This window comes from Natrix helvetica (assembly GCF_964273705.1).
Source record: "Natrix helvetica genome assembly, chromosome: 6".
Taxonomy (NCBI): Eukaryota; Metazoa; Chordata; class Lepidosauria; order Squamata; family Natricidae; genus Natrix; species Natrix helvetica.
This window is the reverse complement of record NC_138553.1, coordinates 22,529,781-22,556,670: the sequence shown is the minus strand read 5'-3', so window position 1 is coordinate 22,556,670 and position 26,890 is coordinate 22,529,781. Positions and strand designations below refer to the sequence as shown.

General features: G+C 40.5%; 1 protein-coding gene across 6 annotated transcripts in view; it reads right to left on the bottom strand.

Moving 5' to 3' along the window:
* MYBPC1 (myosin binding protein C1) overlaps positions 1-26,890 on the bottom strand; it is a 106,710-nt gene that overhangs the window by 2,368 nt on the left and 77,452 nt on the right. For 4 of the 6 annotated variants that reach the window (XM_081957392.1, XM_081957393.1, XM_081957396.1 and 1 more), the window contains 9 exons: positions 25,769-25,903; positions 22,909-22,995; positions 20,337-20,504; positions 19,267-19,355; positions 18,779-18,974; positions 12,880-13,019; positions 8,733-8,892; positions 8,122-8,258; positions 5,169-5,355 (listed from right to left, as the gene is read on the bottom strand). In XM_081957392.1, coding sequence (XP_081813518.1) covers positions 5,169-5,355; positions 8,122-8,258; positions 8,733-8,892; positions 12,880-13,019; positions 18,779-18,974; positions 19,267-19,355; positions 20,337-20,504; positions 22,909-22,995; positions 25,769-25,903 — 1,299 coding nt within the window. Of the gene's footprint in view, positions 1-876; positions 917-5,168; positions 5,356-8,121; positions 8,259-8,732; positions 8,893-12,879; positions 13,020-18,778; positions 18,975-19,266; positions 19,356-20,336; positions 20,505-22,908; positions 22,996-25,768; positions 25,904-26,890 lie in introns of all 6 variants that reach the window. The other 2 variants (XM_081957395.1, XM_081957394.1) reach the window with 2 other exon arrangements.

Genomic DNA, 26,890 nt, shown 5'->3' with positions numbered 1-26,890 from the left:
AGGCCATATTAATAGTCTAAATTCCAAGAAGAGTTACCTTAGCTTGCTGACATTCAATGAAGTTAAAAAACAAACAAACATTGAAATGCTTTGTTTTAAGACAGCTTTGGCTAGAGAGATAGAGAGAGAAAAAAACCATGCCCTTTTATAAAGAACTTACCTTTGACTGTTTGCACCATTAGTCTCAAATGCAAGACTCTTTCAAAGCTCTATGAATTATATTTTACGATTTACTGTCACAGAGATACATATATTGCACATTCAAGCAAATAAAAATGCAAATGACAATTGTGCGTACAACCCAGCTAAAACGAAACTACTTAGAGCAATTAAATGTTGTCAAAGATCTCTTTCTTTCTTTCTTTCTTTCTTTCTTTCTTTCTTTCTTTCTTTCTTTCTTTCACCTTTTTATGCTGTGACACACAAAATCTGGCATGCTTTTAAACTAGTTCCTTAAAGTTGCTGCGATGTACAGTTTCAAGAAAAGGAGGTAAGAATTGGGTATAATTAAACAGTATTACTTCCTAGCTGCCTGAACCTTGGAGCAAATAACTGGCATTAGACGGTTCAAGTGCTGTGATGTATGCTTATTTTTGTATAGTAAGCTGTTAACCTGGTTCATGCTTTATCACTCCCTCTATAGCTTGTTAGTATGTGTTGGCATTACAGCAGGAACTGATATCACAAGCATTTATTCAGCAGATTCAGCGAGAGTTGTTAATTAACACAGTAGAAATAATCAGTCCATTGCTACATTGGTTTTACTACCCCATTTTCATTAAATGACATAATGAAAATTATGCCATACTTTGGTAGGTTTTGTATGACATGACAACAGAAATAAGCTTCATATGCAGGGACCATATGAAAGCTTACCTTAGATGACACTATACATTCAAAAATCCTTACTGTGTAACTACAGGAGAGAGAGAGAGAAAGAAGTTGTAAGCACTTTACTTCCTAAACATAAACATACAGACTTTATTGAGTGAAAGTATGTCCACAGGGATGAAAAGATGATGATTTAATTCCTTAGTCATGTAAAACATGAGAGAGAGAGAGAGAGAGAGAGAGGAGAGAGAGAGAGAGAGAGAGAGAGAGAGAGAGAGAGAGAGAATGAGAATGAGAATGGAAAGACAATGGAAAGTCAAAAGATGAAGGGGTCTAGCACACTTTCAGCATTATCATTAATATAGGAAGCTTAATTAATTATGCACAACACAAATGATTGGCTGCCGACACTAATGTAAGAGATATAAAAGGAGCCAATCTAATTGTGTCACTAATCTAAGACTAAAACAAAAAATTAGGTTAAACTAAATTAAAATATTTTAATTAAAATTAAAATTGGAGATATAGATATATATACACACACACACACACACAAGTGTATCCTGAGTGTTTCTCAGTATAGGAAAAAGCCATATGCATAGCATTGAACCATCTCTATCTGAATCTATTTTGTTTGAATAACTACTAGGCAAACTTATCAAGCATTGCTACATAAGGATAACATTCCAGTATATACTTTTGCACAACAAAGCTGTATGTACTCTAAATTAGCCTTTTAAACTATGCCTTTTTGTAGGGAGAAAATATTTTCTTAAAAATACAGTATAGTTAGCTACTAAATCATTATGTTACAGGTTATAATTCACTTTATACAATTTACTGCGCATTCCTGTATTTCCTCAATAGTAAATTTCATGGTGTCTATCAGAGCTTATTCTCAAGTGTGTAGACCTTCTTAATATATCACTAAATTATATGTTATCATTTCTATTCTTGACAATTTAAACACCGATGATGTGATTCTGCTGAGATATTGTTTATTACTTATTCAGCCCCATTCTTCATAATTCTGTCCTTCTGAATATAAACTATTTAGAAATTCTTTGTCAAACATAAGTAACATTTGTCATTGAAAACAACTATTTGATGTTGATTAAGAATTTATTTTTTTAAAAAAATATGGAACTGATTATATTGATTGATAAATGAAAATTTAAACTTAGTTACTCTTATCTAGACATTAGTTACTATAGTCTGGATTAATTCGAACTTCTTTGCCCATGCCATAGAAGTATGCCATGGGGCAAAGATGAAGACCATGTATGAAATACACACTTATTATGCAAACACGTTTTATGTAATAGAAAAGGGATAAAAGTTCAATATGATTTTAAACACCAGTTTCTGCTCCTCCAAGAAGATTGTTTTTTTTTCTGGCAGAATTTCTCTATAATATATCATTGCAGATTTATTGAGCAATATTTAATTTCCTTTTACATTCAGTTGCACCACTGTTTAACAATATTAAGCTGCTTCTTCTTTTAAGCTTCCAACACATAGAAAGAAAAAAACATTCTGGCCAATATTAAGCTGCAATGAGCATCTATTTTAGGGCACCATAATCAGAATATGTAATCTAGGGTAGTTCTATTGACACTGGTAGAATTTCTTGGAAATAATTAATTGTAAGTTTGAGAGTGATCTAAAGTGACTTGTTCAATTGAAAATACTTGAGTCAGCCTGACTTAATTGCAATGAGCCTTATCTTTTCTTTCATCTGCCAAGTCTTTGAAAAAAAGAAAAGAAAAGAAACTACCGTAGTCATTTCACTCTTTTTTTAATTATAAAGAATCAATACGTTTAGAATCACTCATCTTCTTCATTGGATGAATACCATGGATAACTAGTTTCTTGAAGCTTGTTCTGTTTGGCATCTCAGATGGTGAATATCTCAGTGTCAATTTAGGCAGGGGCAGGGACAGAGACTAAACAATGGGCAAAATTTAACAGTAAACCAATATCATTTCTCCCACAACTCCAAACAGTTATTGTAAGTTGACTTTGACTTTTCCAAGCTTTGCCATTCTGGCTAAAAACCTGGAAGGTGTTATCCAGGGGTGAAATCAACTTACCTTCGCTACTGGTTCGCAAATATGAGCGCGTGCCCGCTCACTTCACATGCACATGCCACCTCCGCGCATGTGCAGGACCTTGTGCCCATGCACAGAGCATCAAAAATGGGACGTGATGACCTCTGGGCAGGTGGGCGGAGCCTCCCACCGCCACCACTACCGGTTTACCCGAACCGGTTAGAACCGGCTCAATAGCACCACTGGTGTTATCCCTACACATCCAGAAGTTGCCAGGATGGAAAAAGATATTCCTTGTTTTTCAGCAGGAGAGGAGAAGAAATATCGACTGCCTCAGAAGCAGTTTTCACCCCAGGAAAAATGCAGGGGAAGGGGTTAAACCTTTTCCTGTAGCATCTACAGAAATTTGTCTAAGGGGCTTAGACAAATTCAAAGCCCTTACACATCAGATTTCTTGGATTCCATTTAAAGATGATTAGAGTGGATGCATGAGAACTTCTGACTTTCAGAGGGCCCCATGTACAAGGAATTATGAATCAAAGTGCAAATAGAAAAACAAAATTGGGGCCTAGTTATGATTATCACAAAAGCACCATAAATGATGTTCTTCTGTATTAAAGTTCTTGACTGCTTTTCCTTACTCTGACAGTGTTTGATATATTCACCCCATCCCCCCTTAAAATGAATTAAACAAAAGAAGGTACTTAGTTTGTGTGAATATGATTTTGAACATCTGGAAATGTGTCTTCATACGAAAGCCTTATATGTAAATTCATTGGTTTACCGAGGATTGCTGAGTACACTAACTCCTTGCTAGATATATATTTGTTCAGAAGTAAATCCCATTGACGTCAACGGGGCTAACTCTGAAGTCATTGAAAATGTAACTGATGACCTGCAAGGCTGTTTGATTACATGTCCAACCACCAGACTGAACTGCCCTAATGATAGATGATCATTCAGGCAGTGAATAAAAGGTATTGGATTTCAGATAATAAATGTTAAGCAGAAAAGGGAGAAAGAAGAAAGAGATCAAAACTAAAACAAAAAACCCAGCACAACTGCAGTGAAATATTTAGTAGACATCTCTTTATGACTGCAAGAAATGGGCAACCATGCTTTCAGTATGGAGACTTTTTAGTCTTTCCATCTCTAGGTAATGAGGAGGAAAAATAAAGAAAGAAAACTGGAATGTGAAGAAGAAATTTGGTTATATTTGGCTAGGACCGATCAGCCTTCAGTAGCTTCTTTCCAAGGAAACTGGATCAACTCTTGCACTTCTAAAATGTCTCAATGCTCATAAATGGAGTAAGTCATGGTTACTAGTGCCATAGACACTAGACACTATGAATGTCCCACGATGGCATTCTTTGCTAGATTGAAATGAAACAACCACATATAGAATTTGTGGAAAGCATAAGTTTAGATGTTTATGAATGGGTTGTCATTCTATTATCATGTGATGTGGAAGAGTGAACTCCTTGAAATGATGGCACGCCTTCTGTGCAGAAAAGTAAATAATAGAGAAACTGGGACAATCAGGAAATGTAAATACTACATTGCCCAAGACAGCTCACTTCTATCTTGCTTGAGTCATTGGGCAAGATAAAGAAAGTACATAAATTCCAAAGCAAGTAAAATAGTAAGCTAATAATACATTAACTAAATCAGATGCATTATATGGGCAGTGAATGCTTCATTGGCTTTTCAATGTCATAACAGTATAACTATGGAACTAATTAAGATTGAAAAGTAAGTAAGAAACAAAAGCTAGACAGTCCCAAAAGGCAGAAACTAGTGAGTCTAGGACCTATATACGTAGATTCTACAGACAATGTGCATTACAGAGTATTTGTATGAGCTCAGTGAAAGAAAGTAATGCTTAAACTGTTCCTTAGATTAGATCAGTTTGTAACTAGGTTATTTTAAAGTTAAAAATGGAACATCCTAATCCAGTTCCTAATCTTCTTTATGTATTACCTTACTATGGAAACATCCCCAAGAGGTATTTATGACGGAGGTGCAAATATATTTACGATATTCAAAAAGCCATGTTGCATAGTCTCCGTATGGCATAAATATTTGATCCAAATATTGCTATTACTTTCCAAGGAATTAATCTGCCAATTGCTCTTTTCATATTCTTCTTTTAACATTTTATTCATGAAAGTGTGTTTTCCCGCAAAGCAAAAGAGGCATAAATTGTCATCATAAGGAAGGCATCTTCCTCCAAGCTATTTTTTTTATACCAAAGAAAGTTACCCTACCCGACAGAGACCCTCTTACCTCTGACTTCCAATTTGCATTCAACTTCAGCCTCACCAAGACTGTTGATTGCCCTGCAAGTATATGTGCCACCATCATAGGGGCTGGGTTTCCGAATCTCCAGTGTACAAACACCCTGGTTACTAAACATTCTGTAACGTGGGTCATTCATAATGATGATTTTATTTTTCATCCATGTTATCTTGGGCTGTAGTTAGAATATATGGACAGAGAAGATAGGAAATTAAACATCAAATTCCTTTTTCGTAGCATAATGCTAATATCCAGTGGTGGGATTCAAACAATTTAACAACCAGTTCTCTGCCCTAATGACCAGCTGGATAGGCGTGGCTCTGTGGTCATGTGACCGTGTAGGCGTGGCCAACTCAACATCACTCAGGTCAATGGGCCTTAGCTGTTACAATGTAATAAGGGTTAACCGGAGAGGCAGTTTCTGTAAGCAGGGCAATAAAGATTAGGCTAGAAACAACACCAGAATGTTTCCTTCCTGCCTTCCTTACAGGATTAGCCCTGTAAAGTGGGAAAAAAACAAAATAAGATTTCTTTCAACAACCAGTTCTCCGAACTGCTTAGAAAGTTAACAACCGGTTCTCCTGAATAGGTGCAAACTGTCTGAATCCCACCATTGCTAATATCTGATGTTAATAAAGTGGATGGTCTATTTTCTGTTTAAGGACATCTTAAAATAAATGGTAATTTTGCTGACTATAGATGCCCCTTGCCCCACGGGGCTCATCCATGTGCGCAGCCATCTTGAATACTACAACCGCACTGCAATATATTTCAATTTCTACAGCTAGATTGTGGGACACCTTTTTCAGGCATGATTTTTTAAATGCAACATTTTACATGCATTTTTACTGAACACACAGTTTTCATATTGCACCAGGGGGGAAATGTTATGGGTTCGGGACGGTTCGCCCGAACCAGTAGTAAAAAAAAAATGCTTTTAAAAAGTTTTTTTTAAAAGTTCCAACAATCAGCTGTGTGACAATCAGCTGTGCTGCCCGATCATTGGAACTTTAAAAAAAAACTTTTAAAGGCATTTTAAACTACCAGTTTGGGAGAACCGGTAGTAAAAAAAATGCTTTAAAAAGTTTAAAAACTGTTGTGATGATCGCACAATTGTCACAGCTGATTGTCGGAACTTTTTTTTTACTTTGTGAAAGCATTTTTTAACTCCCGAACCGATAGTAAAAAATGCTAAAAAAAGTTTTTTAAAAAGTTTGGTGCGCATGCACATGGGTAGCAGACTTCAGAGCATTTCACCCCTGTTTAACACATTAAAAGTGTTAAACAAAGGTGGTTATTTTAATATCTCCAATAAAAACAAAATCCCAAAACTGCAGAACCAGAAGAATATCTAATATAAATTCTTTCATCACAGTAAGATTTTCAAAAACCTATCTGTCTTCCCAATATAAATATATTTTCTTTGGGAATAATATACAGGAAATATTACTAAACAGTTTTTTCCCCCAATTTTAATTAGCAGGAAATAGATTTCATTGCCAAACTTCAGGTTCCTTGCACAGAAATAAAAACAAGTCTGAGCAAAACCAAAAATCTGACATATGGTTTAAATAAAGACATCACATGCAATTTATGAAGTATCGTGGTAGGTATTATAAATATCCCTCCCTAATAAATTGCATTCATGCTAGCTTCCAATTCTAAGAAAAACCGAGATAAGTACCAGGTTAAGGAAAAGAGGTGAAACACAATGGGTAGAAATGGGGAAATAAAGGTTTGTATTGGGGCAAATTTTATATTTAGATGAAATTATCTATTTTGCTGTAGAGTGATATAATGGAAGAATAAACAGTTTACCTCATAACCAGTATATTTGAGTGGTCAGTTTTGCATTTGCAGCTATGGATTTTCTAGGTGCCATTACAATTCGGAACAGGGGAGATTACATGAGTTACAATGCCATTCGTTACCTCACAGGAACACTTTTCTCTCTTTTCCCCAAAATTCAAATTTCAAAATATTTCAAAATATTTATTACAGCCAAAGACCAGTACATTTCCCTATATTAAGTAAAAAAAAACAACCTTAAACTTTAACCCAACTAGTGCACAGAAAGTTCTAGAACCCTGACAGTTGAAAAAGAATTAAGGAGAAAAATGGAAAGTATGTCCTCAACATGCACCAGGCAGGTAACCTTTCCCCTAAAAACCCCTGCAGAAACTGAACATCACATATAAAAGTTCTGCACCTATGCAGAGCCCCATTAGAACCTATATGTATAATGTTCAAGAAGTGAGATGAAGAAATAGCAGTCTTATGTCTCAGTGTTTCTCAATCTTGGCAATTTGAACACATGTGGCCTCCAACTCCCAGAATTCTGGGAGTTGAAGACCACACATATAGGTTCTACAGCAGGAGTTCCCAACCCGTGGCCCATGGCCTATTTGGAATTGGGCTGCGTGAGCGGGTGGCCGGAGTGCGCATGCACAGCTCAACTCGTGCTCACGGCATGCCGGTGGGCACTTGCATGGACATGTGACAGCCCACAGCTTGCACAAGGCCTGCATGAGTGCACAGGGCTGTATACTCATGCTGACCTACCACTCGTGCAAGGGCTACATAAATGTGCATTCATGCGGTCCAGTTCCTCTCTTTTTTCCACAGCCGGGCCGCCAAGCCACAAAGGTTGAGGACCGCTATTCTACATTACACATATAGGTTCTCTAATGGGGTTCTGTACATGTGTGGGACTTTTATATGTGATGTTCAGTTTCTGCAGCTGAGGTGGTTTTTAGGAGGAAAGGTTACTTGCCCGGTGCATGTTGAGGACCTATCTGGCTGGGGAATTCTGGGAGTTGAAGTTCCACACTTCTTCACACTGCCGAGGTTGAGAAATACTGTTGTACGCAATTTGTCTTATCCACATCTTTTTAAATTCTCTTGTGTATTCGTTGTGATTCTTAATAGATGTGTATCTTACCTTTGGATTTCCTCGGACACTGCAGTTCAAAGTTGCATTATAACCGGATATGGCATATGTATGAACTAAAGGCTGAGTAAACATTGGTGGTTCAGTGAAATTGAAGTCCTCATAAACTGGATTTTTGTACACTTTACCTGCAAAAGAGAAGTTCAAGAATTGCTAAAAGACAGAATGTTGTAACATGTTCACTTCCTCAATTGCTACCTACCTAAGAACAAAGTTTATCAGTAAATCTTGTTTCTGTGTAATGGCTTGTGAAAGCACTGACATGAAAATGTAGTGTGTGCTTCTAATTCTTAAAAGCAGCAACTTTATTTCCTGGGTCATGAAGCTAACCTCTGCAGCTGACTTATAATCTTGAGAAGAGGTACTGCATAGTACATCTTGTTCAGTTGTCTGCAGCCTACTTTATAACCGATCCACAATAAAAGATATTTTCAATGTTTACTATTAACATGATTGGCTCTGCTACATAATGGTGTGGTTGCTAAAACTATGACAGCTTAATATAATTAATAAATTAATATAAGCCTCCCATATCCCTTTTAGCTGATTTCCATTGCTGTATTTGTGTCTGATAGTTCAGGAATTTCAGAGTTTTAGCTAACCATCCTTAGCAATCACAGCACTTTCTGTTGTTCTTGTGGCATCCTCGCTGAGGCCACACATATTTTCAGAGAAAATGCGGAAGAAATACTCATTTCCGATTACAAGTTCAGTAATAGTAGCGGCGGTCCGGTGATAATGTTCAATGACGGTGTACCATTCCTGAAAGATAGAACAAATTAAGCTGAGCTTGTAACACCATAGGAGTTATGCACTCAGGGGTAGCCTAGGAGTATCTATCTGCATTATGCTGCAGCCTGAAGAATAACTGTAATTTTATAAGCACCCCTCCCACTGAAAGATAATTGAGATATTCTATCTATCTATCTATCTATCTATCTATCTATCTATCTATCTATCTATCTATCTATCTATCTATCTATCTATCATCTATCTATCTATCTATCATCTATCTATCTACGACTGTGTGCGTGTATGTTCCAGCATAATTCTGGGACGCCTTGAGCAATTTCAACTAAACTTGGCACACAGATGACTTATTCTTTGGAGAAAAAATAATGTGGAGGTAAGATACCCCTAACACCCTTTGGGGTGTGTGTTCTGTTAAGATGTAGCCTGTTGTGCCTTTAAATGGCTTTTACTGTACTGCCGTAAAAGGGATTCTACTGTACAGTGCAGTGGAGTTGCCATGGTAACGGCTTCACAGTACTTCACAAGGGGGCTCCCTCTGGTAAGGGGGAAAATCCAACATTAGAAATTACGTTTGGTCTGGACATTTTCCTCCTATAAATAAATACTTGGGCAACACTGGGTTATCGGCTAGTATTAAATAAAGAAGTTTATCTGTACGTTTAGATTCAAACATATGGAATAGTAATATAGAGTGCAGTATTGCAGGCTAACTCTGCCCATAGCCTGGAGTTCTATTCTGATGTGGCTGAAGCCTTCCATCCTTCTGAAGCTGGTAAAATGAAGACTCAGATTGTTGGGTGTGATATAAAAATAAAGCTTCAATATTATAAATCACCCAGAGAGTGCTATAAAGTTCTATGGGTCATTATATAAGCCTGCTGCTATTGCTATAGATCAGTGGGTCTCAACCTTCCTAATGCCGTGACCCATTAATACATTTCCCCATGTTGTGGTGACCCCCAACCATAAAATTATTTTATGTTTTCCATATTTTTTTGAAAATATGTGTTTTCCTATGGTCTTAGGTGACCCCTGTGAAAGGGTCGTTCGACCCCCAAAGGGGTCCCGACCCACAGGTTGAGAACCACTGCTATAGATGAAAAGATAAATGTTACTACTATTATTCAATGCAGATATGGATATTATATTGAAAGAAATATTTTCTGAATGGCTTGAATCAATAAAGCACAAAAAGGATAAAACTGGTAGAAAAAAAAATCATAGTCTGGGGCACTAAATCTTAATTTGGCATAGAGAAAAAAAAACCTGAAGTAGATAATAGAGGGGTCTCCCTACCGAAAGACATCCAGAAATTTCATCCAGGATTTCTGCTAATTGCATGAAGCATATATCAAATATTGTTAATTAAACTTTTATAAGGTAAAGACAAAGGTTCCCCTCGCAAGTCGTGCTAGTCGTTCCCAACTCTAGGAGACAGTGCTCATCTCCATTTCAAAGTTGAAGAGCCAGCGCTGTCCGAAGACGTCTCTGTGGTTATGTGGCCAGCATGACTAAATGCCAAAGGCGCATGGAACGCTGTTACCTTCCCACTAAAGGTGGTCCCTATTTTTCTACTTGCATTTTTTATGTACCTTCGAACTGCTAGGTTGGCAGAACCTGGAACAAGTAATGGGAGCTCACTCCATTATGCGGCGCTAGGAATTTGAACCGCTGAACTGCCGGCCTTTCTGATTGACAAGCTCAGCATCTTAGCCACTAAGCCACCGCGTCCCTCTTATAGTCTTTTATAGTCTCCTCAATTTGTTGACTTTGGTGCCTTCAAATCAGTCTTGATTCCTGGCTACTTCCTGCACAAGTCTCGGCAGTATTTTTGGAAAGATTTCAGACGTGGTTTGATCTGATCTTCCTCCAAGAGCTGAGTGAGAACTACTGGTCCAATTTCCCAATTGGGTTTATGTTTAGATGAAGTAGTAGAACTCACAGCTTCCTGGTTTCTAGCGTGGTGCTTTAATCTATATAGCTCACTGGCCTTCTTTCTTCAATTTGATATGTGTTAAAAAAATAGCTTGTTTATTTTCATTTCCCCTCTATTTTGGTGTGTCTTTGATTCTGTTTCTCAAGATTTCATGATGTGAAAGGAAATCTTTTGACCTGCTAGCCATTCAGTTGGACAAGTTATGAATTCCCTCAGTTTGTTTCAGAAGTGCCTAAAGTATTCAGAAAAGGGATATATCTCAGCTGGCCTTTTTTTAGCCAATTTGTTTTCATATAAACATACATATTTTGTGGACTAATCTTCCAACTTCAACAATACCATTCTCTTTTCATAATCCTTTATCATTTTCCCATTCATTTAAATTCATGTAAACATAAATAACATTTCTTTACACCATATATTTGTTATCCTCTACTAAATACTATTATATAATATTTTAAGAATTACTCATTATTCCACCATAACTTCAATATTCCAAATGTGTAGGATTACTAACAATGCCAAATATTAACAATATTTAATCAATCCCAGGAGTATATCTCAAGATCCGCACAATTTCCAATCCTTAATATTTTGAATTCACAATCTACTTTAACGCACTGTAAATGTTAATAATACAATTAAATTTCCTAATCCTAAATTTCCATCTACTAGTCTTAACTTATTTTACAGATATACTGCTATTTCCCTGTTAGTATTTCCCCATTTTATTAATATATTTTCTCATTATCTCTTAACCTTTTAAAAATCCCATCATTTATTGACCTTTTAGTCAGCCTTTTATATATCTCTCTTGGAATCTTATAGCTCTTTTTGGTATTTTTCTGCCTACTCAGCTGGCCTTTCTGATGCGTGTTATGGAATCCCCTCTGGTCTGCACTGGAATGGTCTATTTTGGAGGATTTTTAATCAGGGATGGATTACTGCCGGCATTGCTGCTAGTTCAGTGCCTCAAAATCTTTTGGTACGTGCAAATAAAAAGGTTTGCTCATGTGCAAAACCTTAAAAAATGGGGGAAAAAATCCACTGAAAATTGTTCTGCGCATGTGCACCAAACAAGATGGTGGCCCCATAGGAGAATCGGTTGAGGGGCGTGGCAGACATTGGTCGCTGCCAGTTCCAGCGACCCAGGCCGCCAAGTTACTACCGGTTCATCCGAACTGGTCTGAACTGGTAGGAACCCACCTCTGTTCTCAATGCCACCAGACTTGCTTTGGGCTGATCACGCCCCCCCTCAGTGCCACTCAAGCTGTTTCATGCTCTCTTACGAGGCAGGAATGAGGTCCCTACAGCCTCTCCAGGGCTACCCCACCCAAAAGTTCTCTTGGCTTTTTGGGTTGGCAAAAAGACCGGCTTTTCTCAGCCTTCTCCAATCAGGTGAACTCTGAGGGGAAAATGTTAAGAGGGGCTCTGAAATATTACAAAGCATGGGAATCTCACTCCTGCCTTACAACCATAGAAATAATTGTGAAGCACCTTTAAGTGATGCTTTGTTTGCAGCTTCATCAAAGCAAAACACTCCTTCAAAAATCCCTAATAAATAATTTTATTTTTCCCCCTTTATTTTCAGCTGTTTTCAATTAGCTACTAACTAACTTAGAAGTCTTATATGACCTCCTTTATCACTGTATGTCCCTGGGCAGCTAACAAGAATTTATTAGAATAGCAACAACACCTACGAGTAAATTATATACCCGCAGCCAATATAATGCAATAGCCTAAAGTCTGACTCAACCCCTATCCCCCAGAACATGCAAATTATTATATATAAAGAAGATACACAGAAACAAATATGTGAGGCTGTAGTGAATCATTTGAAGGTAACAATACTAGGAACAAAGACAACCTGCCAAAGATACTTGTCATGTTCGCCCAAGGTCTTTTATAACAGTGCCAGTTTAAGAGACATTTAAATGGCAGATGTTCCAGTTTTCAAAAGTCATTTAGATTCACAAATAATAGCAGTGTTTCGAGGCAGCCTTCTATGAGAGGACCAGGTGACTTATCCTGAGATTCACCATGTTAGAAAGTCTACCTACCATAGTCTTTTTGTCTGCTTTTTGAATTGTGTAACCAATAATGTTGGCATTGCCATCATCTTTTGGAGGTGTCCATTCCAAAGCAACATTTTCTCCCCAGACATCTGCAATTTTCACTACTTGGGGTGGACCTGGACGATCTGCAGCAGTAAAGAGGAAATATTAACAGTACAGGTAAAAGTCATTTTTCCAGCTTGTCTCCGTTTGGCAGGTTTTAATGTTCTTTTAAAGAGCGTAGCAAGTTTATAATTTTTAGGTGGCCAAAAGTTTTGTAAGGTGGCTGTTGAAGCCTCAAATGAGGAGACTGAGGCGAATATAATACAACTGTAGTTTATTGAATAAGAACTGACAGGAACACAAACTAGTCGTCTGACAGCTATTTATACCAAGAGCTGTCAGACGACGAACCAATTGGAACAAAGTATTTCTCCCGCCGGCTGGCCGGTGCGTCTGGACCAATCAGGGGAGTCCAACTCTTCACTGCCCTCTGCTGGCCAGGCTCACCGGTACACAACACCCCTTTCCCCTGGATTGCGCAGGCGTAATCGTCTAGGTAAGACGGACGCCTGCGCACGCGCTGAGAGCGTCTCAAGGAAGATGGCGCCTCGCCCAGGGGAGGTGGAGTGTCGGCTCCGCTCTTGTGGCGAACAGGCCTGGCAGCGTCCTGGATGGGTCTTCCTCCCGGCAATGTACCGACAGCCAATGGTAAGTGAGCCAGCGCACCAGGGGGGGCGGTTGCGAGGTCGGAGCTAGTGGCGTGTGGACGGTCGAGCCGGCAGGCGGCGTCGTTAGGGCCTGGTTGCTTTTCTGCAGGTGTGTTGTGCTCAGGTCCCTCCGGTCGCCGACGCAACTGGCTTATGTGCCGCCGCCAATGTCTGCCATCATCGAGGAGGACCCTGTAAGAACAGGGCCCCGTGATGTCAGTCACTCTGCCAGGTAGCCACTTTGGCTCGCCGGTGTAATTGCGAGCAAATATCCCCTCACCCACCAGAAAAGACCTGGGAGGGGGAGGAACGGCAGGGAAGGAAGGATGGTAGAGAGGGTGGAAACGGTCGAGGAGGGAACGAATGCGGCGGCCAAGCAATAGCTCCGCAGGGCTTTTGCCCGTGGTGGGGCAAGGGGTGGAGTGCTGGGAGCGGAGGTAGGTGGAGATGCGGGATGGCCAGGGAAGGGAGGCCATACGGGCCAGAGCTTCTTTAGCGGAGCGAACCGCACGTTCGGCAAGGCCGTTGCCCGCAGGGTGGTAGGGGGCCACCGGGGCATGGCGAATGCCCAGGGAGGCAAGGTAGGACTGGAATTCGGTGGAGGAAAATTGGGGCCCGTTATCGGAAACGATAACGTCAGGAAGGCCATGGGTGTTAAAGAGGGAATCCAAGATGCGGATAGTGGCCGAAGAGGTGGAGCTGGGCATGGGAAACAGCTCAACCCACTTTGACCAGGCATCCACCAAGAGGAAGAAGAGGCGGCCCCCAATGGGCCCCATGAAGTCGACGTGGAGTCGGCTCCATGGGCCCATAGGGAGTTCCCACTCCCTAGGTGGGGAAGAAGGTGGCGCGGAGCGCACCTGCTGGCAAGGGGTGCAACGTTGGACGTAGGCGGCGATGTCCGCATCCATGGACGGCCACCAGACATAGCCGCGGCCGAGGCTTTTCATCCGGACTATGCCAGGGTGACCGTCATGGAGGCGAGACAGGACAGCCGGCCGCAGGGAAGAGGGAACAACCACGCGGTTGCCCCACAGGAGGCAATCCTGCATGATGGAGAGCTCCAGGCGGCGGCGGAAAAAGGGGGAGAGTTGGGGATCATTGGAGGCTGCAGACCAGCCCCGAGTGACAGCGGCCATGGCACGATGAAGGATGGGGTCAGTTCGGGAGGCCAGGGCGATGTCCAAAACGGACATCGGTAGGGAGAGATCAGCCAGGAGGTTAATAGAGTGGACAGGGGCTGGATCCGTGACAGGAAGAGGCAGAGGGCAGCGGCTCAACGCGTCAGCGTGAGCGATGTGGCCGCCAGGCCTGTAGGACAATGTGTAGGAATAGGACGATAGGAATTCAGCCCAACGGGACATGCGGGGGGAGAGAATGGGGGGTGTGGGACGGTCCCCTGCAATAATGCCTAGGAGGGGCTTGTGATCGGTGATCAGGGAGAAGGGGCGGCCATATAAGTAATAATGAAAACGTTTTACTCCCGCAACGGCAGCAAGAGCCTCCTTATCCAGCTGGCTGTAATTTCGCTCAGTTCTGGATAAGGTGCGGGAGTAAAAGGCTATGGGCGCTTCAGAGCCATCAGGGTAAGAATGGCTTAGAACAGCCCCGACCCCAAAGGGGGAAGCGTCGCAGGCTAGGGTTAGAGGTAAGCGCTCGTCATACTGGGCGAGGACTGGTGGGGCAGTGAGCGAGCGCTTGACAGCCGCGAGCGCATGCGCTTCGCGGCTGGACCAGACCCATGGAGTGGAAGAGTCTAGTAAACGGTGAAGGGGTTCGGCCAGGGAAGCTTTGTGGGGAATAAAAGAGGAGTAGAAATTAAGGAGGCCAAGGAAGGCTTGGAGCTCCACTTTGTTGGAAGGAGTGGGGGCGGAGAGAATGGCTTCGACCTTTGATGGGTCAGGGTGGATGCCGTTGGCATCGATGAGGAAGCCGAGGAAGGTGACAGAGGGAACGCCGAGCTGGCATTTTGAAGGTTTGAGGTGCAAGCCGGCGGAACGGAATTTTTGCAGGACCATGCGTAGGGTTTTGATGAGTTCTAATTGGTTGGGGGCGGCAATTAGAACATCATCAAAATAGGGGGTGACCCCGGGAATGCCATGGAGCAACCGCTCCATGAGTCCCTGGAAAATGCCGGGGGCCACGCTTACGCCAAACTGAAGGCGGCGGCATTTGAAAGCGCCGCGGTGCGTGACGATCGTCTGCGCAAGCGCGGTGGACTCGTCGACAGGCAGTTGCTGGTACGCCTGCGCGAGGTCCAGCTTTGCGAAGATGCGACCCTGGCCCAGGGTGTGCAGGACGTGCTGCACCACTGGCACAGGGTAGGGGTGTGATTGGAGGGCTTTGTTAAGTGTGGATTTGAAGTCCGCGCAGATCCTAATAGATCCGTCGGACTTCAAAGGCACGACTATGGGAGTCTCCCAGGGGGAGAAATCAACGGGTTCTAAAATGCCCTGGCCGATTAGTTTGTCCAGTTCGGCGTCGACTTTTGCTTTTAACGCAAAGGGAAGTCGGCGGGCCTTCAGGCGGATTGGAGAAACTGACGGGTCGAGGTTGAGGGAGATAGGAGATCCGGTATAGCAGCCTAAAGAGGGGGAGAAAACATCGGAGAAGTCGGAAAGGAGGGAGGAGATGGAGGGCGGGGTAACAGGAGGGAGGGGTGAAAGTGAGTGAACCCCAGCAATAGAAAGGCCGAGGGCCTTAAACCAATCCAGTCCTAGAAGGGAAGCGAGGGGGTTTTTTACAATTAGCAAGGGAAGCTTTGCCTTGCGAGAACCCAAAGAGACGTTAAAGGGTCGGCAGCCCAATAGGTCTATGACATTTCCCTGATAGTCGCGTAAGCGGCAATCAGGGGGTTGTAGATGGTGAAGTTTAACCCAAGGCAGTAATGAGTTAAGGGTGGCCCATGACATAACGGATCGGGCCGACCCTGTGTCCACTTCCATAGGGCAGGGCACCCCCTCAATGGAGATTGGGAGGTGCAGCTTACCTCGGCCCTCCAAAGTTGAGGAGGCCGAGTCTACAAGCCATTCAGGGTAGGCTTCAGCTGGGTCCCCCACGGAGAGGGAGTGCTGACGTCGGGAAGACATAGAAGGTGGCTGACGGCCCGGAGGAGGTTGCGGCAGAGGGCTGCGGCGGTTCTGTTGGCCGGAATGGCAAACTGCAGAGAGGTGGCCCTTCCTGCCGCATTGGTGGCAGAGGGCTTGCCGGAACCTGCACTGGGAGCGTTGGTGGCGGCCGCCACAACTGAGGCACTGACGTCCATCCCGGGTGGAGAGGGTTTGAAGGCGATCGGCAGTTTGGTCTACCTCAGCGTGAAAAGAAGAAGCGGTAGATGGAGCGTAGGCTGAAGAAGGTGCCGCGTAGGGAGAGGGTGGCAAGTAAGCGGCATGCGGGTGCTGACTGAGGTGGCTGAAATCCGGTGTGGATTGATCAGCCATTTCATAAGCCCTGGCATCATCGACCGCGATTTTTAAAGTTAACTCAGGGCGAGCTAGGATGCGGCGATGGAGTTTTATGTCTCGTAGTCCATAGATAAATTGTTCTAACAGCGCGTCTTCTAAGTCACTAAATTCACAGAGACTTGCCTCAGCGCGGAGAGCGGCCACGTACTGGGCAATGGTTTGGCCCTCCTTTTGAATGCACCGGCGGAAATATTGCCGCCGGGCAAAACGAGACGGGGCGGGCTCGTAGTGTTGCTTGAGGCGAGCCAGGAGTTCGTCCCAGGGCAGCGAATTGGCAGGATCGGGAGCAGCGAGAGCCCTCGCAGTGGCGAACATCTCCCTCCCGCAGTAGTTCAGGAAGATTCCGCGCTTTCGTTCCTGGGAGAGGCTGACGAGATCGTGGGCTACGAGGAAGCAGTCGAACCTCTCGAGGAAAGCTTCCCAAGCCTCAGCCTCTGGCCGGAACGGCGAAAAGGCAGCATTTGAAGCCATTTGCGGCACTATGTAGGGTTGCACGTCGCCCGTCCTCGTCGCCAGTGTTGAAGCCTCAAATGAGGAGACTGAGGCGAATATAATACAACTGTAGTTTATTGAATAAGAACTGACAGGAACACAAACTAGTCGTCTGACAGCTATTTATACCAAGAGCTGTCAGACGACGAACCAATTGGAACAAAGTATTTCTCCCGCCGGCTGGCCGGTGCGTCTGGACCAATCAGGGGAGTCCAACTCTTCACTGCCCTCTGCTGGCCAGGCTCACCGGTACACAACAGTGGCATTTCCTGCTCCTGATTCCTTCATGTGATTTCTCCCTCTACTTCTGAGTGACAGCTCAACTTTTCACACTGCTCTAAGTGCATCTGAAGATAATCTAAGTGCATCTGAAGAAAACTCTGAAGAGTTTTCCAGCTCAAAATAAATCACTCATATTTCACTACTTTGAACTCCTTCAACTCCTAGGCGACACGGCTTTCCTTTTTAAAATTTATTTTACTTTATCAAATGATTTTCAGCCCACCTTGTGAAAATAGCAGCAAGATACAAACAAATTATTTACTAATCTTTTGATGCTGGGATGGCCAAGAATTGAAGGTTAGGATAGTCAAGGTATTGCTACTATGATATTGTCAGCTTTGCACTGAAATCTCATAACCTGGTATATGTTTATGGTGTCCTGCCTGAGCAGGGGGTTGGACTAGAAGACCTCCAAGGTCCTTTCCAACTCTGATATTCTGTTAACCCTTTTCCAGTGACATCTGTAACAACTCATGATGATGTCAAAAGGACATCCTGTGTCATGGCATTATCATGTAAATGATACCAAGACATATTGACTTTAGGGATGTTTGTATGTAAATTGCACCCTTTGTGTGATGCCTCATTATGCATGTGTCAAAATTTGTTCTTCTGTGCCCCCTGAAGACATCATTGGCTTCTCTGCACAGAAACTATTATTTGTTACAGGCAAGACTATGTTTTAACTGTTAGATTGTAGGCCTCTCCTATCCAGACAAAAGGTAGCTTTGGTCTTAACTCTGGTTTGTAGGGGCCACAGATAAGAAAGATATAGTAAGGATCATAATGTATCTTATTTCAACGACTCCAGACTATGGACTTAATCCAGCCCTCCACATTTTTTATCCTGCTCCCTAAATAAAATATCCTCCATTTTTCTTATGTTAAGTCAAAAGTGTTGTCAAAGTATTATAGCTAACAGGTCATATTCTACTCAGGTAGAATTTCAATACATACCAACTATTTGAATGTCTATTGTGGCTTTGTCCACGAGGTTATCTACTTTGACCTTCATGTCATATTTCCCAGAATGGCTCCTCTCTGCTTTTCGGATGAAGATGATGGAATCATTTTCACTGTTGCGGATATTAATTTGGTTCTTGTCTACGTGGGTGCCATTTTTCTTCCAAGATACTTTTGGTCTTGGCCTTCCCTGTGTAAGAAAAAAAAAACCTGACATATATCCGTTGAGATATTTGAAGCTACTCTGATTACAGTTGAATATCTTTGTAAATATATTGCAATATTGCACCCATATTTTGAACACGGATTCTTTTAAGGATTTTTAAAACACATTTGCTGCCATTTAGCAAATATTGAAACTTCTTACAACTTCTTCAAATGTAGATGTTATCAGTGTGATTGTATTAGTTACACACACAGCACCTAGTATTAGATGTAGACCCATATGCATATAGACACACAAACACTCGTGCATTCCTTACGTGGAAAGGAATAACAAGATTCACAGCTTCTCCAACCCTTCGAATATAAGTTTGCTTTAAGTGTCTCGGCAGACGAATCTTCGGAGGTTCTTAATTTAAAGAAAGGAATTTGTGTCTTAATTCATAAGATCAAAATGTGGCAATTGAAGGCCAAATATGGCTTTTTCAGGCTCATGCCTTGGCATGCATAATTTCCAGTGAGACAAATCGAGAGAGGGAGATCATTTTATTACAATTAATCAGAATATTCAGACAAAAGGGATTCCTCATTCAAAGAGGGAACCCCGATCTTTAGCTTACATCCCCTTTTATAGTTAACATAACAAAGAAATCTTAAAGAGGAAAATTGATTGGACAGGATAATAGCATACATGTTTATTAAAATGAGGTCTGATGTCTGAAGCAGAGGTGGTATTCAGCAGGTTCTGATCAGTTCTGGAGAACCAGTAGCAGAAATTTTGAGAAGTTCGGAGAACCGGTAAATACCATCTCTGACTGGCCCCGCCCCATCTATTCTCTGCTTCCTGAATCCCAGCTGATTGGGAGGAAATGGGGATTTTGCAGTAAACTTCCCCTGGAGGGGGAGGAATGGAGATTTTACAGTATCCTTTCCCTGCCACACCCACCAAGCCATGCCTACTAAGCCATGCCACGCCCACCAAGCCACGCCCACAGAACCAGTAGTAAAAAAATTTGAATCCCACCACTGGTCTGAAGGGCATAAATTGTAAGAAGAAAGGTTGTTTAAAGCTCACAAAAGACATAAGCCAGACCCCAATTTGTATCAACAAGCTTTTTTTTTTTAATCGGGAGCTAGTCTCTACCTAGTTTATCAGTTTAGGAATGTTAAAAGCTAATAAACCTGAACATCATTGTAAAAAGAGAGAATCAGATAAAAATATAAATTAACTATGCTATTTAACAAATTACAAAACCCATGTCATTGGTCCCTCACTATGCATAGAATTTTTTTCCATTGGAAATCAAAGCAATGGGCAAAGAAAGACTAGGCAAGGAAAAATAACTTTTAACAATGCTTATATAAGTTACAAATAAATGATGGGCCTCACCTATAACTTCCTTAACTAAAATAGGTTGTGGATGCAGCCGAGGCTCACTGGGGCCTGCAGCATTTACTGCTCTTACTCGGACAAAGATTTTTGATCCAGTTGGAAGATCAGGGATGGTGAATTTTGTTTTATCTGTTAGATCTTTATTAGCCACAATCCATTCTTCCGCTAAAGTGGAATAAAAACACAAAGACAAAGAGAAAGAACTTTCAAAATTACATAGAAATACAAATGAAATATGGTTCATTTTTTAAAAAAATGCTTTTTAAGTATATACTAGATATAGCATGGAATTTTGCACTTTTGTAGTCAGGTCATTAGCTCCTATTATGGGGCAACTAGAAGAAACGAATGTTACTAGCTTCCAAAGAAGAATCAATAGACAGAGACAGACAAACACAGACAGACGGTCAAGAAATAAGAATTATAATCCTGAAGGCCAGGCCATCAATATTATTGTACTGTCTTTTTAAGATAAATGTTAATAGGCAAGCAACATGATAATTGCCAATTGGAAAAATGCATTTCCACATGGAATCTATCCAAATTCTGGATCTTAATGATTTCCTGATTTTTTTTTTAAAAAAGAAGAGGTTTCCATATCAATAATTTTGCACTCTGTATCATACTTTGTTATAGTCACAAAGAAAGCTTTGTTGATTGGTCAACAATCCCTCCCACGTCCCCTGTTTTGACAGCATTTTCTTTCAACGAAATGCCAAAATATCCTGCAAATCTTTGAGTACTCTGAGCAAGTAGAGTAATCTAATTTAATCCTACTATAAATATGTTGTGGTTTAATGTAACTCCTGCAGAAAATGCTCCTGTATATCTGAGGAACTTCCAGCAAGCAAATATTCCTCAATTTTCAAATGTTATTTTGCTGTTATCAGCAGTATTAAGTTTAGAAGACTGCCTGAAAACTGAATTAATTCATTGAGACTTTGCATAAACAGCTTATTTTTACATGATGCAAACTGATTTTATTATAACTTTATTAAAAATTTAAATGAAATATAAAAGCTAACAGAAATTAACATTTAGAACAAAGAAAGAAAAAAGAAAGAAAATCTAAAGAAACTTGCTATTTTTTTTTTAGCAAATATAAGTGTAAATCTCTTATTCTATCATTACAATATAATTTTTATTTTTCTCTTTTATCTGAATAGAGACAATCAATTTTACTGACAACAGTAAACTGACACAGACAACAGAAATATAAAGGCAACATAAATCTCTTACACAGACAAAAACACTTTTGAAGGCCTCAACTAGCAATGTTATTGAAAAAGTTATTTTGATACCAAAAGTACATTTTATGGTAAGATAAAAAAAGAAGTAGCATTCAATGCTGTTTAAATAATACCTTCTTGCAGAAAAGATATGCAGAAAAGGTATGCAGAAAAAAGACTCATGCTATAAAAGACCTTTTGTGTTTTAGTACCTGGGCCATTGATAAGAAGGTAAAGGTAAAGGTTCCCCTTGCATATATGTGCTAGTCATTCCCGACTTTAGGGGGTGGTGCTGAGCTCCGTTTCAAAGCCGAAGATATCATCTGGCCAGCATGGCTAAACGCCAAAGGCGCACAGAACACTGTTACCTTCCCACCAAAGGTGGTCCCTATAGTTCTACTTGCATTTTTACATGCTTTCGAACTGCTAGGTTAGCTGGGCCAAGTAATGGGAGCTCACTCTGTTACGTGGCAGTAGGGATTCGAACCGCCAAACTGCTGACCTTTCTGATAGACAAGCTCAGCGTCTTAGCCACTGAGCCACCGCGTAGCTGGGGCCATTGCATCCGAACCTCTAAATCAGGGTTTCTCAACCTTAGAAGTGTGGAGCTCAATTTTAAATAATTTACCAGCCAATTTCTGGATAGGTTCTGTCCACGTTCAAATTCTACCCAATCTTTCTTACTTTTCATTTTCCACTTACAAAATAATAACAGCAACCTTGGGGAGGACGCAACAGGGAGATAAAAATGTCAGATCTAGTCTAACTATCTGGCTGACTGTGTGACCAACCATAATAATAGAGATACTATAAAGGTATGAGCTGAAAACCAGTTAGATGTATTAAAGTAGAAATTCAGCTCCTTGATCATTTCCCAGGTTTTCCAAATTACTCATATTTTATTGGAATCTACTTGCCTATCCATCTATCTCTGTTGCTGTTTCAATAAGAATATTTAAATATCTTACATACATTACCCTCCGGATTGTGACTTGCTTCCAGAAAGTTAGCCTTACATACTTCTGTGTTGGTAAACCTTATTTGGATTCATTTTTATTATTAATTCAGAGACATCCATTTTCAGACAAGCATAACATAGTTAGTTAGTACTCTCTATTAGTAAGTACCCAGACACACGTACTGCACCTTAAAGAGGAGCTTGTGATGATCATAGAGTTGATAAGACAGTAAAACCAAGTATGCACTTATGTGGGGCACCCACAACTCCTTTAGGATAAAACATTGGTTGCATTTTCTCCCCAGTGTTTCAGCTCCAACCACTGAGCAAAGGAAAAGAGGCGAGAAAGAAGGAAAGAAAAAGCTTGATGCTGAACACTCACAGGGTTTGGATGTCTTCTCTTCCGTCTGCCCCGGGCCCCCGGCTGTGTCCTCACTAATATTTTGCTCTGAACCAGAGTCAGAGGAACCTAAATGATTTGGAAAGCACAGATGGGGATTTACAGTCATAGGCAGAAGTGCCTTTGGGACTGGTACAGCCGAGCATCCACAGAATCAGAATCAGAAACCAAGACAGTTGTGAAATGTGAAAAAAAAAGGAGAGATAGGCAAGAGGCATCCATTCAGAAAAAAGAGATTTAAGAGGAAGAGAAAATTAAAAGCATACTCCAGGATAAGCAAGAAAAAACTGAAAGAAGAAGAAGAAAGACATACATGGAGGGATATATATAGGTTTAAGATGGTTGGGAAGACTACTGGCATGGCTAGCATTGGAATCCATTGGTTATCAGAAACTCAGCATCTGCCAATACTTCTTGCTGGACAACTGGCTTCTGCAGCTCTCTGCCTTTTGGATCCTGTACCTTGAACTGAATGTATGGAGGACAGGTGTGCCTTGAACCTTCATATGCAGGATATGGATAATTAGCTCTGAAGCATGTCATGAATCCATCAGCCACAGAATTGGTACAGTGATCTCAACAGAATCCATGCTTCTGTTAGTGATTCCTTGTAGTAGATAAGAAAACAATACTTTACCATATAATAATGTTTGGATCGAATCAGATGATTGTGTGCCAGTTTTTCCACCGAGTGATAGGTTTAGAGGAAGTATCATATAGATAAATTTGAAAAATAAATGCAAGACAAATATGGGGATCTCTTCATGATAATGTTTTTCACTAGCTGAAGAACACTTCTGAGTAATGTCTACCTCTAAATTTAGGGGAAAAACATTTATTTTTACTTCATCTATTTTCCATTGTTGATCATCTGTGTCCAAACAGGAGAAAGTGGTAAGTCTGCTCTTTTATTTTCAGTTCTTAAAAACTTTTCACTCCATTCTTGTGATGTAAATACTGTTGTTTGATCCTTTGAAGCTATTTACATAGGTCTATTTAGAATATAGTACTGTTTCCAATGAAATAGTATATTTTATTAATTTTTAAACAATCATTTCTAAGGTTGGTTTTGTATATTTGAAAAGTTTTTTTAATTTTTTTTTTTTGCCTTTCATTAAAGTGATTCTACTAACACCCCATTCGAGGGGAACAGGCAAGCAAGAGAGAAAAGCAGAGAAAAGAGAGATTGGTTGATAGAATAAATAAGTATAAGCAAGAAAAGATAGAACTGAAGAAATGGAGTTGAAAGATTGACAGTTAAAGAAAAAGATTGCTGAAGATCCAAGTAAGAGATTAAGTTTTACAGAGACATTAGCGGAAAGAAATGTTCTGCAGGAAAGAAGATGAAGAATACAGAAATCCAGATACTAAAAAAGACAAACAAAAGAAACAATGCATAACAAGAGATATAGCAAAGTAAACAAAACGTATTATTTAACCCTTTAGATTGTTCTGTTCTAAAACATTACAATATATACATGAGTAACATTATTTTTGCGTCTGTTTATTTGCATGCATAGATATACACAGATAGTATATATGTAACATGTATAATTTATATCTAGATATGCAAAGGTAAATAGAATATATAGGCTGTATACCACATTTGTTTGTAAAATATATCATTATTATATTTTATCCAAGGTAGGTCTTGTCAAAATGGCAGATACAATTTATATTTGAGATATGTCCTCAGTGTTCAAGCTCTTTTGTTTCTTGATGTACCTTGTTAGCTTACTAAAATGTTACTTACTTGGTTTTTTAAAATGTAATTTCTATTTTTGAAAATCAGTTCCATATAAGTATGGCTAGCAATATGGGAAGAAATTTAAAATCCAGTAAGAGGGAAATCTTTTGCCCAGCCAATGAACCTAAATTATACTTTCTCTTTTTCAAGGCCAGATCTGAAAAAAACATTTCTGCTTAGCTATAATAATTAGCAAAACAACACTTCTTACTTTTATAGAATAAAATATTTTACATCTCTGCTCTAAAGCGGATACATTCCAAATAAGTGGCTTAAAATTGCCTGAAATACTTTGTTCAGCAGATCCATGTTGACAGGAAAAAAACAAAAGATAAAGATCAAAGCTGCTTACTTTTAAATATTTGCTAGGAAGAAATGATAGATCATTTGTTAAGGAGAGTAAAATATAAATTGGAAGCTATTAGCTATGTTCCAGCTGTGTTTTCCATTTTTCTGCAGTTTGCTGAATATTCTACTTTGGGATAATTTCCCAAACCATCTGCTAAATTTTTATGAATCTGGAATTGTATATGCTAACGACCCTCATAAATCAGTTAACATTAGATTTATGGAGCCTGAGATTTCTGAATTATTCTTGAGCTGTTCCATAAAAGTAGAAGCAACAGAAGCAGTAGTAGTAATAATAATAATAATCAAATACAACATGTTTGTATTCCATTCCATTCCTGCCCTATTCCTTAAAATGTCTAGCTGATTGTTGATCAGATCAATATTTTTTCCACTTAGACTAAAAGTTTGGGAGCCATTTGAGAACAATTTGGAAGTTACAGTCTAGTCAGTAGGTTAACATTCATAAAAATCCAACATAGTCCACTTTAGTATAATCAGTGGCACAAATCATCCACAGCCAGATGTTTTCACTGATTCAACAGTTGAGAAGCTGTATAGAACAATACATAGCTTACTAGTTACTTAAGAACTTCTTCTATGGTGAATTGAACACAAATTTTGAAAAGGTCTTTTTAGTTTACTTTGGATAATCTTTATATTTTACATACATTGACCAAAGCTGTTGTTGAATAGAAAAAAATTGGTATATTTTTATCTTTTGCATGAAATATGATTGGGACTTACTTCCTTCAAAGCAATACTCTATAACATAACCATCTAAACCTGCAGCTCCAATCTGATCTGGTGGTCGCCACTTCATGGTAACTGTAGTATCAGTGACAGAGTCAACTGCCAGACAGGTAGGAGGACTTGTGACAGCTAAAAGCAACAAAAGAGAGTATTGACATTAGCCTAACAGATTTAACAGATTAACAGAGTTGAAAGGGACCTTGTAGATCATCTAGTCCAACCCCCCACCCAAGCAGGAGAGCCTACACCATTTCTAACAAATGGCAGTCCAATCTCTTCTTGAAAACCTCCAGTGATGAAGCTCCCACAACTTCCAAAGTCAAGCTGTTCCATTGGTTGATTGTTTTCACTGTCAGAAAATTTCTATGTCAGGCCTGTAATTCTGTTCCTTTTAGGATCTTTGGCCTGCCACATAATTAAAACATATATATTATGCTGTTTCATTGGTATAGTAGTTGGGAGGGGGGAATAGAAAGGAGTAGGATTGTGGAATGTATTGTTATGGATTTCTTAGAAGCTCAAGGTCGTCTTTTGTCTCCGCACCTCGACACCTGGCCAGAAGAAGAGGGGTGTACATGCCAGCGTGGAAGATGAAGATTGGACCATGTGATGAATTATGGGGTGTGGGGATAGATGATGAACTTTTAACTTGGGGAATTCACCGGATGTACCTTAGAGTTGAAATTTCAACAGCATAATGCCAACATGCCTGTCTTATTAAATTGGAGTTTTAAGGACTACTTTGCCTTGGACAATGATTTAATTCTGCATGATATTTGGAACGCTGACATTCTACTTATTTCTAGGTTGAATCTCTCCTTCATCAGTTTCCATCCATTATTCCTTGTCTGGCCTTCAGATGCCTTGGAAAATAGCTTGAACCCCTCCTCTCTAGGGCAGCCCCTCAAATATTGGAAGACTGTCATCATGTCTCCCCTAGTCCTTCTCTTCACTAGACTAGACATGCCCAGTTCCTGCAACCGTTCATCGTATGTTTTAGCCTCCAGTCCCCTAATCATCCTGGTTGCTCTTCTCTGCACTTTTTCTAGAGTCTCAACATCTTTTTTATGACCAAAACTGGATGCAGTATTCTAAATGTGGTTTTTATAAGGCTTT